The following is a 14,280-nucleotide window of genomic DNA, read 5'->3' as shown; positions in this document are numbered from 1 at the left end:
TCTCCTCTGTCCCCCATCTCCTCTCTGTCCCCCAACTCTTCTCTGTCACACATCCCCTCTCTTTCTCCCACCTCGTCCACCATTTTCTCTGTGTCCATCATGTCCTCAGTCCACCATTTTCTTTGTGTCCATCATGTCCTCTGTACCCCATCTCCTCTGTCCCCTATCACCTCTCTGTCCCCCATCTCCTGTATCCCCCAGCTCCTTTGTGTCCCCATCTCCTCTGTCACCCATCTCGATTCTGTCCCCATCTCCCCTCTTTCCCCCATCTCCTCTCTGTCCCCATCTGCTCTCTTTTCCCCATCTCGGTCCCCCATCTTCTCTGTGTCCCTCATGTCCTCTGACCCCCATCTTCTCCTCTGACCCCCATCTCTCCTCTGTGCCCTACCCCCTCTGTCCCCATCTCCTCTCTGTCCACCATCTCCTCTCGGTCGCCGCTCTCTTCTCTGTCCGCCATTCGCTCTGTGCCCCATCTCCTCTGTCCCACATCTCCCCTGTCCAAATCTCCTCGCTGTCCCCCATTACCTCGCTGTCCCCATCTCCTCTGTCCCCCAACTCCTCTCTGTCCCCCATCTCTTCTGTCACCATCCCCTCTCTTTCCCCCATCTCGTTCCCCATTTTCTCTGTGTCCATCATGTCCTCTCTGCCCCATCTCTCCTCTGTCACCATATCCTCTGTACCCCATCTCCTCTCTGTCCCCATCTGCTCTCTGATCCCCATCTCATGTGTCCCCTATCTCCTCTCTGTCCCATCTCGTCTGTCACCATATCCTCTATCCCCCATCTTCTCTGTCCCCCATTTCCTCTCTGTCCCCATCTCTTCTCCGTCCCCCATCTCCTGTCCACATCTCCTCTCTGATCCCCATCTCCTTTGTCCCCCGTTCCCTCTGTCCTCCATCTCCTATGTCCCACATCTCCTCTGTTGCCCATCTTCTGTGTCCATCATGTCTTCTGTCCCCATCTCCTCTCTGTCCCCATCTCCTCCTCTCTGTCCCCATCTCCTCCTCTCTGTCCTCATCTCCTCCTCTCTGTCCTCATCTCCTCCTCTCTGTCCTCATCTCCTCTCTGTCCTCATCTCCTCCTCTCTGTCCTCATCTCCTCTCTGTCCTCATCTCCTCCTCTCTGTCCTCATCTCCTCCTCTCTGTCCTCATCTCCTCTCTGTCCTCATCTCCTCTCTGTCCTCATCTCCTCCTCTCTGTCCTCATCTCCTCCTCTCTGTCCTCATCTCCTCTCTGTCCTCATCTCCTCCTCTCTGTCCTCATCTCCTCTCTGTCCTCATCTCCTCTCTGTCCTCATCTCCTCCTCCCTGTCCTCATCTCCTCTCTGTCCTCATCTCCTCTCTGTCCTCATCTCCTCTCTGTCCTCATCTCCTCCTCTCTGTCCCCATCTCCTCCTCTCTGTCCTCATCTCCTCCTCTCTGTCCTCATCTTCTCCTCTCTGTCCTCATCTCCTCCTCTCTGTCCTCATCTCCTCTCTGTCCTCATCTCCTCTCTGTCCTCATCTCCTCTCTGTCCCCATCTCCTCTCTGTCCTCATCTCCTCTCTGTCCTCATCTCCTCCTCTCTGTCCTCATCTCCTCCTCTCTGTCCCCATCTCCTCCTCTCTGTCCTCATCTCCTCTCTGTCCCCATCTCCTCCTCTCTGTCCCCATCTCCTCTCTGTCCCCATCTCCTCTCTGTCCTCATCTCCTCTCTGTCCCCATCTCCTCTCTGTCCTCATCTCCTCCTCTCTGTCCTCATCTCCTCTCTGTCCTCATCTCCTCCTCTCTGTCCTCATCTCCTCCTCTCTGTCCCCATCTCCTCCTCTCTGTCCTCATCTCCTCCTCTCTGTCCTCATCTCCTCCTCTCTGTCCTCATCTCCTCTCTGTCCTCATCTCCTCTCTGTCCTCATCTCCTCTCTGTCCTCATCTCCTCCTCTCTGTCCTCATCTCCTCCTCTCTGTCCTCATCTCCTCCTCTCTGTCCCCATCTCCTCCTCTCTGTCCCCATCTCCTCCTCTCTGTCCTCATCTCCTCCTCTCTGTCCTCATCTCCTCCTCTCTGTCCCCATCTCCTCTCTGTCCTCATCTCCTCCTCTCTGTCCTCATCTCCTCCTCTCTGTCCTCATCTCCTCCTCTCTGTCCTCATCTCCTCCTCTCTGTCCCCATCTCCTCTCTGTCCTCATCTCCTCCTCTCTGTCCTCATCTCCTCTCTGTCCTCATCTCCTCTCTGTCCTCATCTCCTCCTCTCTGTCCCCATCTCCTCTCTGTCCTCATCTCCTCCTCTCTGTCCTCATCTCCTCCTCTCTGTCCTCATCTCCTCCTCTCTGTCCCCATCTCCTCCTCTCTATCCCCATCTCCTCCTCTCTGTCCCCATCTCCTCCTCTCTGTCCTCATCTCCTCTCTGTCCTCATCTCCTCTCTGTCCCCATCTCCTCTCTGTCCTCATCTCCTCCTCTCTGTCCTCATCTCCTCTCTGTCCTCATCTCCTCTCTGTCCTCATCTCCTCCTCTCTGTCCTCATCTCCTCTCTGTCCTCATCTCCTCTCTGTCCCCATCTCCTCTCTGTCCCCATCTCCTCCTCTCTGTCCTCATCTCCTCCTCTCTGTCCCCATCTCCTCCTCTCTGTCCTCATCTCCTCCTCTCTGTCCTCATCTCCTCCTCTCTGTCCTCATCTCCTCCTCTCTGTCCTCATCTCCTCTCTGTCCTCATCTCCTCTCTGTCCTCATCTCCTCTCTGTCCTCATCTCCTCTCTGTCCCCATCTTCTCTCTGTCCTCATCTCCTCCTCTCTGTCCTCATCTCCTCCTCTCTGTCCCCATCTCCTCCTCTCTGTCCTCATCTCCTCCTCTCTGTCCTCATCTCCTCCTCTCTGTCCTCATCTCCTCTCTGTCCCCATCTCCTCCTCTCTGTCCTCATCTCCTCTCTGTCCTCATCTCCTCCTCTCTGTCCTCATCTCCTCCTCTCTGTCCTCATCTCCTCCTCTCTGTCCTCATCTCCTCCTCTCTGTCCCCATCTCCTCCTCTCTGTCCTCATCTCCTCCTCTCTGTCCTCATCTCCTCTCTGTCCTCATCTCCTCCTCTCTGTCCTCATCTCCTCTCTGTCCCCATCTCCTCCTCTCTGTCCTCATCTCCTCCTCTCTGTCCCCATCTCCTCCTCTCTGTCCCCATCTCCTCTCTGTCCTCATCTCCTCCTCTCTGTCCCCATCTCCTCTCTGTCCTCATCTCCTCCTCTCTGTCCCCATCTCCTCTCTGTCCCCATCTCCTCCTCTCTGTCCTCATCTCCTCCTCTCTGTCCTCATCTCCTCTCTGTCCTCATCTCCTCCTCTCTGTCCTCATCTCCTCTCTGTCCCCATCTCCTCCTCTCTGTCCTCATCTCCTCCTCTCTGTCCCCATCTCCTCCTCTCTGTCCCCATCTCCTCCTCTCTGTCCTCATCTCCTCCTCTCTGTCCCCATCTCTCTGTCCTCATCTCCTCTCTGTCCTCATCTCCTCTCTGTCCTCATCTCCTCTCTGTCCCCATCTCCTCCTCTCTGTCCTCATCTCCTCTCTGTCCTCATCTCCTCTCTGTCCTCATCTCCTCCTCTCTGTCCTCATCTCCTCTCTGTCCTCATCTCCTCTCTGTCCTCATCTCCTCTCTGTCCCCATCTCCTCCTCTCTGTCCCCATCTCCTCCTCTCTGTCCCCATCTCCTCCTCTCTGTCCTCATCTCCTCCTCTCTGTCCCCATCTCCTCCTCTCTGTCCCCATCTCCTCCTCTCTGTCCACATCTCCTCCTCTCTGTCCTCATCTCCTCCTCTCTGTCCCCATCTCTCTGTCCTCATCTCCTCTCTGTCCTCATCTCCTCTCTGTCCTCATCTCCTCTCTGTCCCCATCTCCTCCTCTCTGTCCTCATCTCCTCTCTGTCCTCATCTCCTCTCTGTCCTCATCTCCTCCTCTCTGTCCTCATCTCCTCTCTGTCCTCATCTCCTCTCTGTCCTCATCTCCTCTCTGTCCCCATCTCCTCTCTGTCCTCATCTCCTCTCTGTCCTCATCTCCTCTCTGTCCTCATCTCCTCCTCTCTGTCCTCATCTCCTCCTCTCTGTCCTCATCTCCTCTCTGTCCTCATCTCCTCCTCTCTGTCCTCATCTCCTCCTCTCTGTCCCCATCTCCTCCTCTCTGTCCTCATCTCCTCTCTGTCCTCATCTCCTCTCTGTCCTCATCTCCTCTCTGTCCCCATCTCCTCTCTGTCCTCATCTCCTCCTCTCTGTCCTCATCTCCTCCTCTCTGTCCTCATCTCCTCTCTGTCCCCATCTCCTCCTCTCTGTCCTCATCTCCTCTCTGTCCTCATCTCCTCCTCTCTGTCCTCATCTCCTCCTCTCTGTCCTCATCTCCTCCTCTCTGTCCTCATCTCCTCCTCTCTGTCCTCATCTCCTCCTCTCTGTCCTCATCTCCTCCTCTCTGTCCCCATCTCCTCCTCTCTGTCCTCATCTCCTCCTCTCTGTCCTCATCTCCTCCTCTCTGTCCCCATCTCCTCCTCTCTGTCCTCATCTCCTCTCTGTCCTCATCTCCTCTCTGTCCTCATCTCCTCCTCTCTGTCCTCATCTCCTCTCTGTCCTCATCTCCTCTCTGTCCTCATCTCCTCTCTGTCCTCATCTCCTCTCTGTCCTCATCTCCTCTCTGTCCCCATCTTCTCTCTGTCCTCATCTCCTCCTCTCTGTCCTCATCTCCTCCTCTCTGTCCCCATCTCCTCCTCTCTGTCCCCATCTCCTCCTCTCTGTCCTCATCTCCTCCTCTCTGTCCTCATCTCCTCCTCTCTGTCCTCATCTCCTCTCTGTCCCCATCTCCTCCTCTCTGTCCTCATCTCCTCTCTGTCCTCATCTCCTCCTCTCTGTCCTCATCTCCTCTCTGTCCCCATCTCCTCTCTGTCCCCATCTTCTCTCTGTCCTCATCTCCTCCTCTCTGTCCTCATCTCCTCCTCTCTGTCCTCATCTCCTCCTCTCTGTCCTCATCTCCTCCTCTCTGTCCCCATCTCCTCTCTGTCCCCATCTTCTCTCTGTCCTCATCTCCTCCTCTCTGTCCTCATCTCCTCCTCTCTGTCCTCATCTCCTCCTCTCTGTCCTCATCTCCTCTCTGTCCCCATCTCCTCTCTGTCCCCATCTCCTCCTCTCTGTCCTCATCTCCTCCTCTCTGTCCCCATCTCCTCCTCTCTGTCCTCATCTCCTCCTCTCTGTCCTCATCTCCTCTCTGTCCTCATCTCCTCTCTGTCCTCATCTCCTCTCTGTCCTCATCTCCTCTCTGTCCCCATCTCCTCTCTGTCCCCATCTCCTCCTCTCTGTCCCCATCTCCTCCTCTCTGTCCCCATCTCCTCCTCTCTGTCCTCATCTCCTCCTCTCTGTCCTCATCTCCTCTCTGTCCCCATCTCCTCTCTGTCCCCATCTTCTCTCTGTCCTCATCTCCTCCTCTCTGTCCCCATCTCCTCCTCTCTGTCCTCATCTCCTCCTCTCTGTCCTCATCTCCTCTCTGTCCCCATCTCCTCCTCTCTGTCCTCATCTCCTCCTCTCTGTCCTCATCTCCTCCTCTCTGTCCTCATCTCCTCCTCTCTGTCCCCATCTCTCTGTCCTCATCTCCTCTCTGTCCTCATCTCCTCTCTGTCCTCATCTCCTCTCTGTCCCCATCTCCTCCTCTCTGTCCTCATCTCCTCCTCTCTGTCCTCATCTCCTCCTCTCTGTCCTCATCTCCTCCTCCCTGTCCTCATCTCCTCCTCCCTGTCCTCATCTCCTCTCTGTCCTCATCTCCTCCCTGTCCTCATCTCCTCCTCTCTGTCCTCATCTCCTCCTCTCTGTCCTCATCTTCTCCTCTCTGTCCTCATCTCCTCCTCTCTGTCCTCATCTCCTCCTCTCTGTCCTCATCTCCTCCTCTCTGTCCCCATCTCCTCCTCTCTGTCCTCATCTCCTCCTCCCTGTCCTCATCTCCTCCTCCCTGTCCTCATCTCCTCTCTGTCCTCATCTCCTCCCTGTCCTCATCTCCTCCTCTCTGTCCTCATCTCCTCTCTGTCCTCATCTCCTGTCTTCATCTCCTACTCTCTGTCCCCCGTCACCTCCTCTGTCTCCCTTCTGCTCCTCTTGTCGCCCATATTTTCCCTTCTGTCCCCCATCTGCTCTCCTGTATCCTATGCCATGTCCCTCATCACTCCCGTTTTTGCTCCCTCTCTCATTACCTCCCCCTGCTTCACTGTCAGCTGGGTGTTCCTTCTTGTCTCTCCTCGGGATCCTCAGCTGTCCTGTCCCACAGTCCTCAACTCTGTCACCCAGTCCGAGTCCTGCTCTCTGGAATAAAGCTGTTCTATGCTCACTTCTGTCCCTCGCGCCTCCTTCCTGCTTCCTCACTGCTCTGCCCAGTGTCTGGGAGGGTTAGGGAGATGGGACAGAGTTGTGGCAGGGGTGACCAGGGGAGGTCACCCTGAGTATGTAGCCCACATACTCAGCTACAGGGTGGCTTCCCCTCCCCCCGTAGCTGGCCGTGCCAGGCCCTGGACAAGGGGCCCTTGTGTTGCCCCAGGAGCCGGGCCACTGCGGGAGGGTTCCCTCTGCACCCCACCTCGGGCCTCCCTTGGGGTCCTGCCTTCTACCCTGCATCTACCCAGCACCTGCTGAGCCTCCTTGCCCCTGCCAGTCTCTGCTCTTCCTCTACTTCCAGCTTTGGGCCTGGGGAAATGGGTACTTACAACATTTCATGGCAGTCCGAGTTGCTGGTTCTGAGCCTTCTGACTTGCCCAGGTGGAAGCCACCCTGCTGTGTGGGACCCACAGCTGACCTCCGCTCCTGCCACCCTCACCCCATCCTTGCCCCCTCCTGCCCCCTCCCCATTTCTTCCCCAGGCAACATGCTAATTGGGCACTTGGGGTATACCGAGTGCTCAGAGCCCCCATCCCCCAGCAGCCCTTGGTCAGGCTGTGGACCTCATGGGGGCCTGCTGGGTGCTATGCCCCATGTCCTGGGCACTGATCCCTCCTCCTGCAGCTCCTCTAGGGACAAGATGCCAGCCAGTGAGCACCCCCCCACTCCGTTCACTGCCAGCCTGTCTGCTGGGCTCCCTTCTGGGGGGGCATCAAGCATCTGCTGAGTGGCTCCCCTCCTGCCTGGGCGTGCACTGGGTGCCTGCTAGGGCTGGCTACTTCGGACACACTGCTTACCCCGAAGGGCTTGTCCTTGTCCCTCCCCCTGTGTGCTGCGGAGGGAGGTGGACATTGATCAGGCACCTGCTGTGTGCCCCCAGCCCTGTCCTTCCTCCATCACCGCAGGAGTGACGCCATCCGTATGTGTGGGTTGCCTCCGGACTCTCCAGGGGAGGGTTCCTGTGTCCGCCAAGTCAGACTAGCTGCCCGGTTGGCAGCCGCGCAGAGGGCCAGGGCCCAATTGGTTTGGCTGTCTCATGTCTGTGGGGTGGGGGCCTTCCCTGGATTCCGGCCCCTTCACTCTGCCCCCTCCCCTGCCCACTGACTGGAACCCACAGGTTCTGCTGGCTTTATTCCCAGCCGGGTCCTGAAAGCTTCCCCCTTGTAAACTTTTTTCCATTTCTGGAAGAACTCCTCGCGGCCCTCAGCCGTCACCCAGGCCCCAGCCCTTTCTCGGATTCCTGCAGACCCGGCAGCCGACAGGGGGCAGCACTGGTCCCCCTGCTGCCACGCCTGAAGCCGGGTGGCAGTCCCTGCCCCATGGGGCCAGGGTGACCCAGTCCTCCACTGCCAGGAATCAGCCTCCCTTCGACAGGCTGGGGTCTGTGGGAGCCGCAGGGAAACCCTTCCCCTATTCCCTATCCTCCAGGCCCGAGTCCCTGCCCTGGGACCCCCACTCCCTGCCCACGCTCCTCCCCGCCCCCATCCCGCTCCGGTCCCAGGGCGGGAGGCTGGGCAGAGCAGAGGCCTCGGTGACACCGTGTTCTCTCCCACTCCCCACCCTGTCCTGCCTGTCCTGCACGCCGGACGCTGCCGGAAAGAACCAGGCCCAGCGACGAGGGAACGAGCAGCAGCACGCAGGTGCCAGGGTCCGGCGGGGTGGGCACGGGGGCAGGCCCGGAACCTCCTGTGCCCCGTCGGGGCAGCTGCCTGCCCGTCCCTGCCTTCCAGTGTCGTGCTCCCTGCGCCCACTTCTGAGCTCCGGGGGCTCCTAAGCTGGGGGGTGGCGCTCCGTGCCTGGGGAGGCGGACACGCGGACAGGCCAGGCTCCACCAGATGTCTTTATTTCATTTACCTTAAGTACCACTCTCCTTGCAGACAGGCGGGAGCCCTTCCCCCGCAGAGCAGGCAGGGGCGGGAGTGCAGCCCAGCCAGCCCGGCCGGGAGTGGCCCCTGCGCGGTGAGGCGGGCGGCAGGGAGGGCCCCATCCCGGGCCCAGGGAGGAGCAGCCAGGCGCGCCCAAGCCCTTCTCAGCGCCCGCTGCCCGCGCCCCCCGCCGCCCCTCCGCCCTGGGCCCCGGCGTCAGGCGCTCCGGACATCACCAGGAACAGGACCACGGGGATGATGTACATCCACTGGCGGGCGGGGAGAGAGAGAGGGCGGTGAGGGCGGCGCCCCGGCTCCCCTGGGGCGCTACGGGCGGGCGGGGCTCCTCACTCAGGCCTCCGGCGGCGGCGAAGCGGGCCCCGGGGCGGCGGGACGCAGGGCCGTGAGCAGCACGGCCCCCCCCAGGATGAGGTGCCACTGAGGGAGGGAGGGACGCGGGTCAGCCGCGGGGCTCGGCTGCCCTGGCACCGCCTGGACGGGAGCCCGCGCCCTGCCCTGCCTGCCCCTCCTGGCTGCCTACGACCCCCCACGGGCTGGGCTGGCCGGGGCGGGAGAGGCACAGTGGACGCCTGGGGGACCGGGAAGGGGCGCGCCCAGCCCGCCCCCCGCGAGCGCACTCACATATCGGGCCAGAAAGGACTTCTGCTCCTGCGGGTTCCGGGCCTTCTGCGCCTGCTCCATCTCCAGGCGCTCGATGAAGGCGGCCGTCTCGGGGCTGGGGGGCAAGAACTGGGTGAGGGGGCTGGGGACGGGGCAGGCCCCACCGCGCCCTCCTGCCCCGACACCCCGCCCTCCTCGCCCTCCTACCCCGGGGCCGTGGCTGGCGGCCGCAGGTGCACCGTGGTGTTGAACAGTTCCAGGTCCACGTCCTCCACCTCGTGGCCGCGACAGCCCCCAGGGTGCGTCACCACTGACACACCCACCACGTTGCCCACCACGTCCACGTGCAGGGTCAGCTGGTCCGAGAGATGCGACTCCACCAGGGAGCACTGCAGTGGAGCAGGGTCAGGCGCTGCCTCCCAGCCCCGCTCCGTGTGTCCCTCCCACACCCCAAGCATCCTTCTGATCCCTCCAGGATGCCCCACGCAGCACCCAGGACCGGAGAGGGGCCCACGGGGCTAGGATCCGTCCCCCCACTCACCGCTGGGACGAAGGAGGAGACGTAACCAGCAGCGTCGAGGCCGTCGGTGGCCCCGGGCCTTCGTGGGACGCGCACGCGGTATAGCCCATTGTCAGCAGCCACATCCTGCAGGGCAGATGGAGGTGAGGGCGCAGAGCCCCAACAGCAGCACTGCTCCCCACTGGGGTGGGCCGGCGGGCAGGTGCGACAGGGCCCACCCTGGGGCTGCCCCAGAATGGGTCATGGGGCACGGGGTGGGGTCAGGGGCACAGCCAGGGGGGCCCTCACCCGCAGCCGGCCGCGCTCCTCCTCGCTGAGCTGCCGCTGGGTCAGGGACAATGTGCCATCCTGCTGGTTCCAGAGCAGGGAACCACGCTTCCGGAAGTGTGGACTGTCACCTGTGGGGAGGGGACAGACTTGGCCACCATCCTCCCACCCAACCCAGGAGTGTCCTGCGGCCTCCCTGGCCAGCAAGACCCAGGGGCTCCCACAGAGCGGGGTGCTGATCTCCGCCTCCATGCCTAAGCCCAGGAAGTTCGGGAGCCAGGCCCTGCTCTGCTCACTTAAAGGAGCTGAGGCCAGCACTGTGGCACAGCAAACTACTTCTCCGCTTGCAAGTGGCAGCATCCCATATGGGCACGGGTTCATGTCCTGGCTACTCCACTTCCCATCCAGCTCCCTGCTTGTGGCCTGGGAAAGCAGTCGAGGACGGCCCAAAGCCTTGGGATGCTGCATCTGCGTGGGAGACCCAGAAGAGGCTCCTGGCTCCAGATCAGCTCAGCTCCAGCCACTGTGGAGCTTGGGGAGTGAACCAGTGGATGGAAGATCTTTCTCTGTCTCCCCTTCTCTGTAAATCTGACCTGCCTTTCCTATAAAAATAAATAAATCTTTAAACAACGATGGAGTTGGCACAGAGTGGGTGTCCTCTTGGGGAATCGTCAAACCAAACCCCGCCTCGAGTGCAGAAGGCATTACCGCTGCACCCACTGGAGCCTGTGCGTGTGGACACACGGGAACACGGGAAGGCAGCGTCCCCACAGGCCTCGCCAGGTGCACACTGTTGGCAGAGTGGGCAGAGGGTGACTTCATCCAAGCAAGGTCCCTGCTGGCCTTACCAATCTCAAACGAGTGCTCCAGCAGCAGGCCCACCGTGCCACAGCCCTCGGCCTCGCGGCCTTCTGCAGCAACCTACAGGGTAGAGGGGTCCAGGTGAGGGGGTCACCACCACAGGGACACAGTGACCCCCAACACACACCCCAGTCCCCATTCCACCGAGAACTGCAGCCGCAGATACCCAGGACCTGGCTTGACCTGCCAACCCCAGGGTGCGCAGCTTCACCTGGGGGCCCTGACTCGGAGCCTTCACACCAGCTCCTTCTGCACCTGCCCAGGCCGCAGGCCCTCGGATCTGGACACACCAATGTATGCACACACAGGAAATACATCCCCAACTTGCTGCAGACTGCGGTGGCATCATGACCGCCAGCCCCGCATGCACACTCCCGAGCCCGCACACTCCCGACCACCGAACACCATCCCAGCCCGCACACTCCCGACCACCAAACACCGAGCCAGCATGCACACTCCCGACCACCAAACACCGTCCCAGCATGCACACTCCCGACCACCGAACACCGTCCCAGCCCACACACTCCCGACCACCAAACACCGTCCCAGCCCACACACTCCCGACCACCAAACACCGTCCCAGCCCACACACTCCCGACCACCGAACACCGTCCCAGCCCACACACTCCCGACCACCGAACACCATCCCAGCCCACACACTCCCGACCACCAAACACCGTCCCAGCCCACACACTCCCGACCACCGAACACCATCCCAGCCCACACACTCCCGACCACCGAACACCGTCCCAGCCCACACACTCCCGACCACCGAACACCATCCCAGCCCGCACACTCCCGACCACCGAGCACCGTCCCAGCCCGCACACTGCCGACCACCGTCCCAGCCCGCACACTGCCGACCACCGAACACCGTCCCAGCCCACACACTCCCGACCACCAAACACCGTCCCAGCCCACACACTCCCGACCACCGAACACCATCCCAGCCCACACACTCCCGACCACCAAACACCGTCCCAGCCCACACACTCCCGACCACCGAACACCATCCCAGCCCACACACTCCCGACCACCGAACACCGTCCCAGCCCACACACTCCCGACCACCGAACACCATCCCAGCCCGCACACTCCCGACCACCGAGCACCGTCCCAGCCCGCACACTGCCGACCACCGTCCCAGCCCGCACACTGCCGACCACCGAACACCGTCCCAGCATGCACACTCCCGACCACCGAACACCGTCCCAGCCCGCACACTCCCGACCACCGAACACCGTCCCAGCATGCACATTCCTGACCACCGTCCTGAGCACCAAACACCATCCCAGCCCGCACACTCCCGACCACCGAACACCGTCGCAGCCCGCACACTGCCGACCACCGAGCACCGTCGCAGCCCGCACACTCCCGACCACCGAGCACCGTCCCAGCCCGCACACTGCCGAGCCGGGCCTCCGGGAAGCGCTGGGCCCGTCGGGGGACGCGCGGCCTGGCCGCCGCCTCGTCTGCCCCGCGCCCCTGGCCCGGTTCCCGCCTCACCCACCGAGACGCGCGGCTGGCGGAGCGCTCACCCCGCGCGCGGCGTTCCCGGCCCGGCAGCCGTTGCCCCGGGCCCGGCTGGGCGCCGCCGCCCACAGCACGAGCAGGAGCAGCCGAGTCGTCCCCGCGGCCGCCGCCATGTCCGCGCAGACCGGGCGCGGAGCACGCCGGGAGGAGCGCCTGCGCGTCGCGCCTGTGGCGGCGCGCGGCCCTGTGACGTCACCGCCGGTTGTGATCTCACAGAGCGCGCAGCCTCTGTCCTCCGGTGCGGCCTCTGCTTGCGCTCCGCGTCCTGCGTTCCGCCTCCTGCGCTCCGCCTCCCGCGCCCCGCCTCCCGCGCCCCGCCAGGGGCGGGGGCGTTGCGATGAAGCGGGGGTTCGAGGCTAAGCCGGCCCTCGATGGAGCAGGTGAGCGGGGGCGCGGGGAGGGATGCGGCGCCGGCGGCCGGGGGTCCGGCTGCAGCCCCTGAGGTCCACCCCCTGCCCTGCAGAGTGCCCCCTGGATGCCGCCTTCCCCACGGGCCGGCCCCGGGCCGCTGCAGCGCTGCCTCCTGAGCGGTGAGTTCGACCAGCTGCGCGACTTGCCCATCTTTGAGAGCAACTTCCTGCAGGTGTGGAGCCCGGGACCCGCCCGCCAGCGCCCGCCCGGGCAGCCCCTGCTCGCCCCGCGTCCCCCAGAGGCCCGCCGTGCCTGAGCTCTCACCCCCTCCTCGCACCCTGCCTTAACCTCTGACCTCTGTCCCCAGGTGACCCGCTCGGGAGAAGTCGCCAACAAGGTGACCATGGCGGTGGCAGCGTCCAGCCCGGCCTTGGAGCTCCCAGACCTGCTGCTGCTGGCCGGCCCCGCCAAGGAAGACGGACAGCTGCAGCTCCTACGGTGATTGTCCCGCCCCTGCCTGACCTCCGACCTCTGACCTCAGCGCGACCAGCGCTGGGCGGGAGCCAAGGGGTCCACAGGGCCGGAAATGGACGGGCCTGGGAGAGGAAGGGCCCGCACTGCTCCGCCCGGGTTCAGCCCCACCCCTGCTGGAACTGGGCAGAGCGCAGAGGCTGGCCGCGTGCCTGGTCTGCAGCTCCCGGCTCGGACCCCGGGTCGCAGCCATTGGGGGAGTGGGCCAGCGGATGGAAGCTAGAGCAGATTCTCTCACTTTGTCTTCCAAAACAAATGTAAGATTTATTTCTTTGTATTGGAAAGTCTGACTTGCAGGGAGAATGAGGGACAGAGAAGATCTTCCATGCCTGGCTCACCCCCCCAAGTGGCCACATTGGCTGGAGCTGAGCCAATCTGAAGCCAGGAACCAGGAGCCTCTTCTGAGTCTCCCACATGGGTGCAGGGTCCCAAGGCTTTGGGCCGTCCTCCACTGCTTTCCCAGGCCACAGGCAGGGAGCTGGATGGGAAGTGGAGCAGCTGGGATACGAACCGCTGCCCATATGGGATCCCGGAGGATGCAAGGCGAGGACTTTAGCCACTAGGCCACCACACCGGGCTCCCATTTTTGTGTTTGTTTTTGTTTAAGGAACAGAGCCAAAGGCAATGAAGACCCCGGAAGGGATGGCTCCTGATGGGGAAGGAGGGGGAGGTGTCAGCACCTGAGGCTGCCCCTCCCCCGGCCCAGACTGTCCCCCCTGCAGTTCATCCAGCTCTTCATCCACAATGAGAGGCGGCAGCAACTCAAGGTCAAGTTCTGCACGGGCCGCGCCTTCTACCTGCAGCTGCGTGCGCAGCCCGAGACCCGCAAGCGCGAGTTCGGCAAGTGGGTGCGGTTGCTGTACCGCCTGCGCTTCTTCGAGGCCCAGGGCGCCGTGCCCTTCACACACGACCCCTGGGCACTGGGGGATGACGAAGAGGACGAGGACGGGCCCTGCCAGGAGTGCGGGCAGGTGCGTGGGCCGGGGCCTGCCCTCCCCAGCCTCTCCCTGCAGTTTCCCGGGCAGCGCCAGCCCAGCTTTGCCCCTGAAACAGACACCCCCCTCTTCTTCCAGCTCCCAGCCAAGGAGGCCATACTGGACCCTCAGACTTCTGAGCTCTGGGGGCTCTGACTACATCCCGTGTGGTCAGGGTTACCTAAGGACCAGGGCCGGAGGCCCCTGACGCCAGGGCTGCCCAGGGCCCACATCAGAGTTCACAGTCCGGCCACCCTGGAGATTTCCCAGGGACTGTCGGACAGCCGCGTGGAGCACCCTTCCCGGCATGCCTGCCTCACACCGTCCCTCCCCTGTGACTCCTGGAGTTGCTACAGCACCAGCCTGCATCCCTTCTCCCCCGGCGGCTGCCTCTTTAAAGTAGTCGTTGGGAGATG

The 14,280-nt window shown here is 62.2% G+C and overlaps 2 protein-coding genes across 4 annotated transcripts; one reads left to right on the top strand and one right to left on the bottom strand.

Annotated features, from left to right (window-relative positions):
- Nucleotides 1-8,187: 8,187 nt before the first annotated feature.
- On the bottom strand, nucleotides 8,188-12,121 carry EMC10 (ER membrane protein complex subunit 10). 2 transcript variants are annotated; one of them, XM_040978327.1, is made up of 7 exons: nucleotides 12,014-12,121; nucleotides 10,463-10,535; nucleotides 9,636-9,745; nucleotides 9,369-9,473; nucleotides 9,035-9,216; nucleotides 8,849-8,942; nucleotides 8,188-8,475 (listed from the first exon to the last, which is right to left on the bottom strand). In XM_040978327.1, exons 1-7 carry the CDS (start codon nucleotides 12,119-12,121, stop codon nucleotides 8,371-8,373), a joined length of 777 nt encoding a protein of 258 aa, XP_040834261.1. In that variant the 3' UTR covers nucleotides 8,188-8,370. The 2 variants fall into 2 exon arrangements, with proteins under 2 accessions (XP_040834261.1, XP_040834262.1); XM_040978328.1 differs by lacking the exon at nucleotides 8,188-8,475 and adding an exon at nucleotides 8,543-8,644.
- A 187-nt stretch (nucleotides 12,122-12,308) lies between these two features.
- On the top strand, nucleotides 12,309-14,270 carry FAM71E1 (family with sequence similarity 71 member E1). 2 transcript variants are annotated; one of them, XM_040978044.1, is made up of 4 exons: nucleotides 12,309-12,388; nucleotides 12,727-12,857; nucleotides 13,597-13,861; nucleotides 13,964-14,270. In XM_040978044.1, the coding sequence occupies exons 1-4, from the start codon at nucleotides 12,380-12,382 to the stop codon at nucleotides 14,018-14,020; spliced, it is 462 nt and encodes a 153-aa protein (XP_040833978.1). In that variant the 5' UTR covers nucleotides 12,309-12,379; the 3' UTR covers nucleotides 14,021-14,270. The 2 variants fall into 2 exon arrangements, with proteins under 2 accessions (XP_040833978.1, XP_040833979.1); XM_040978045.1 differs by lacking the exon at nucleotides 12,309-12,388 and adding an exon at nucleotides 12,472-12,538.
- Nucleotides 14,271-14,280: the final 10 nt, after the last annotated feature.

The sequence above is a fragment of the Ochotona curzoniae genome, unplaced genomic scaffold (assembly GCF_017591425.1).
Source record: "Ochotona curzoniae isolate NIBS_2020 unplaced genomic scaffold, NIBS_Ocur_1.0 contig_2861, whole genome shotgun sequence".
Classification (NCBI taxonomy): domain Eukaryota; kingdom Metazoa; phylum Chordata; class Mammalia; order Lagomorpha; family Ochotonidae; genus Ochotona; species Ochotona curzoniae.
The sequence above is the reverse complement of the archived record's forward strand: the minus strand, read 5'-3'. Positions and strand labels throughout refer to the sequence as shown.

What these genes read in the sequence shown, in the direction of transcription:
- FAM71E1 (XM_040978044.1), top strand. An exon ending in GGACAGCTGCAGCTCCTACG is followed by an intron (nt 12,858 to 13,596) that starts GTGATTGTCCCG and finishes CCCCCGGCCCAG; the next exon opens with ACTGTCCCCCCTGCAGTTCA. An exon ending in CCTGCCAGGAGTGCGGGCAG is followed by an intron (nt 13,862 to 13,963) that starts GTGCGTGGGCCG and finishes CTCTTCTTCCAG; the next exon opens with CTCCCAGCCAAGGAGGCCAT.
- EMC10 (XM_040978327.1), bottom strand. Translation starts at nt 12,121, where the DNA reads ATGGCGGCGGCCGCGGGGACGACTCGGCTGCTCCTGCTCGTGCTGTGG. An exon ending in TCTCCTCCTTCGTCCCAGCG is followed by an intron (nt 9,217 to 9,368) that starts GTGAGTGGGGGG and finishes GCTCCACTGCAG; the next exon opens with TGCTCCCTGGTGGAGTCGCA. An exon ending in AGTCCTTTCTGGCCCGATAT is followed by an intron (nt 8,476 to 8,848) that starts GTGAGTGCGCTC and finishes CCCGCCCGCCAG; the next exon opens with TGGATGTACATCATCCCCGT.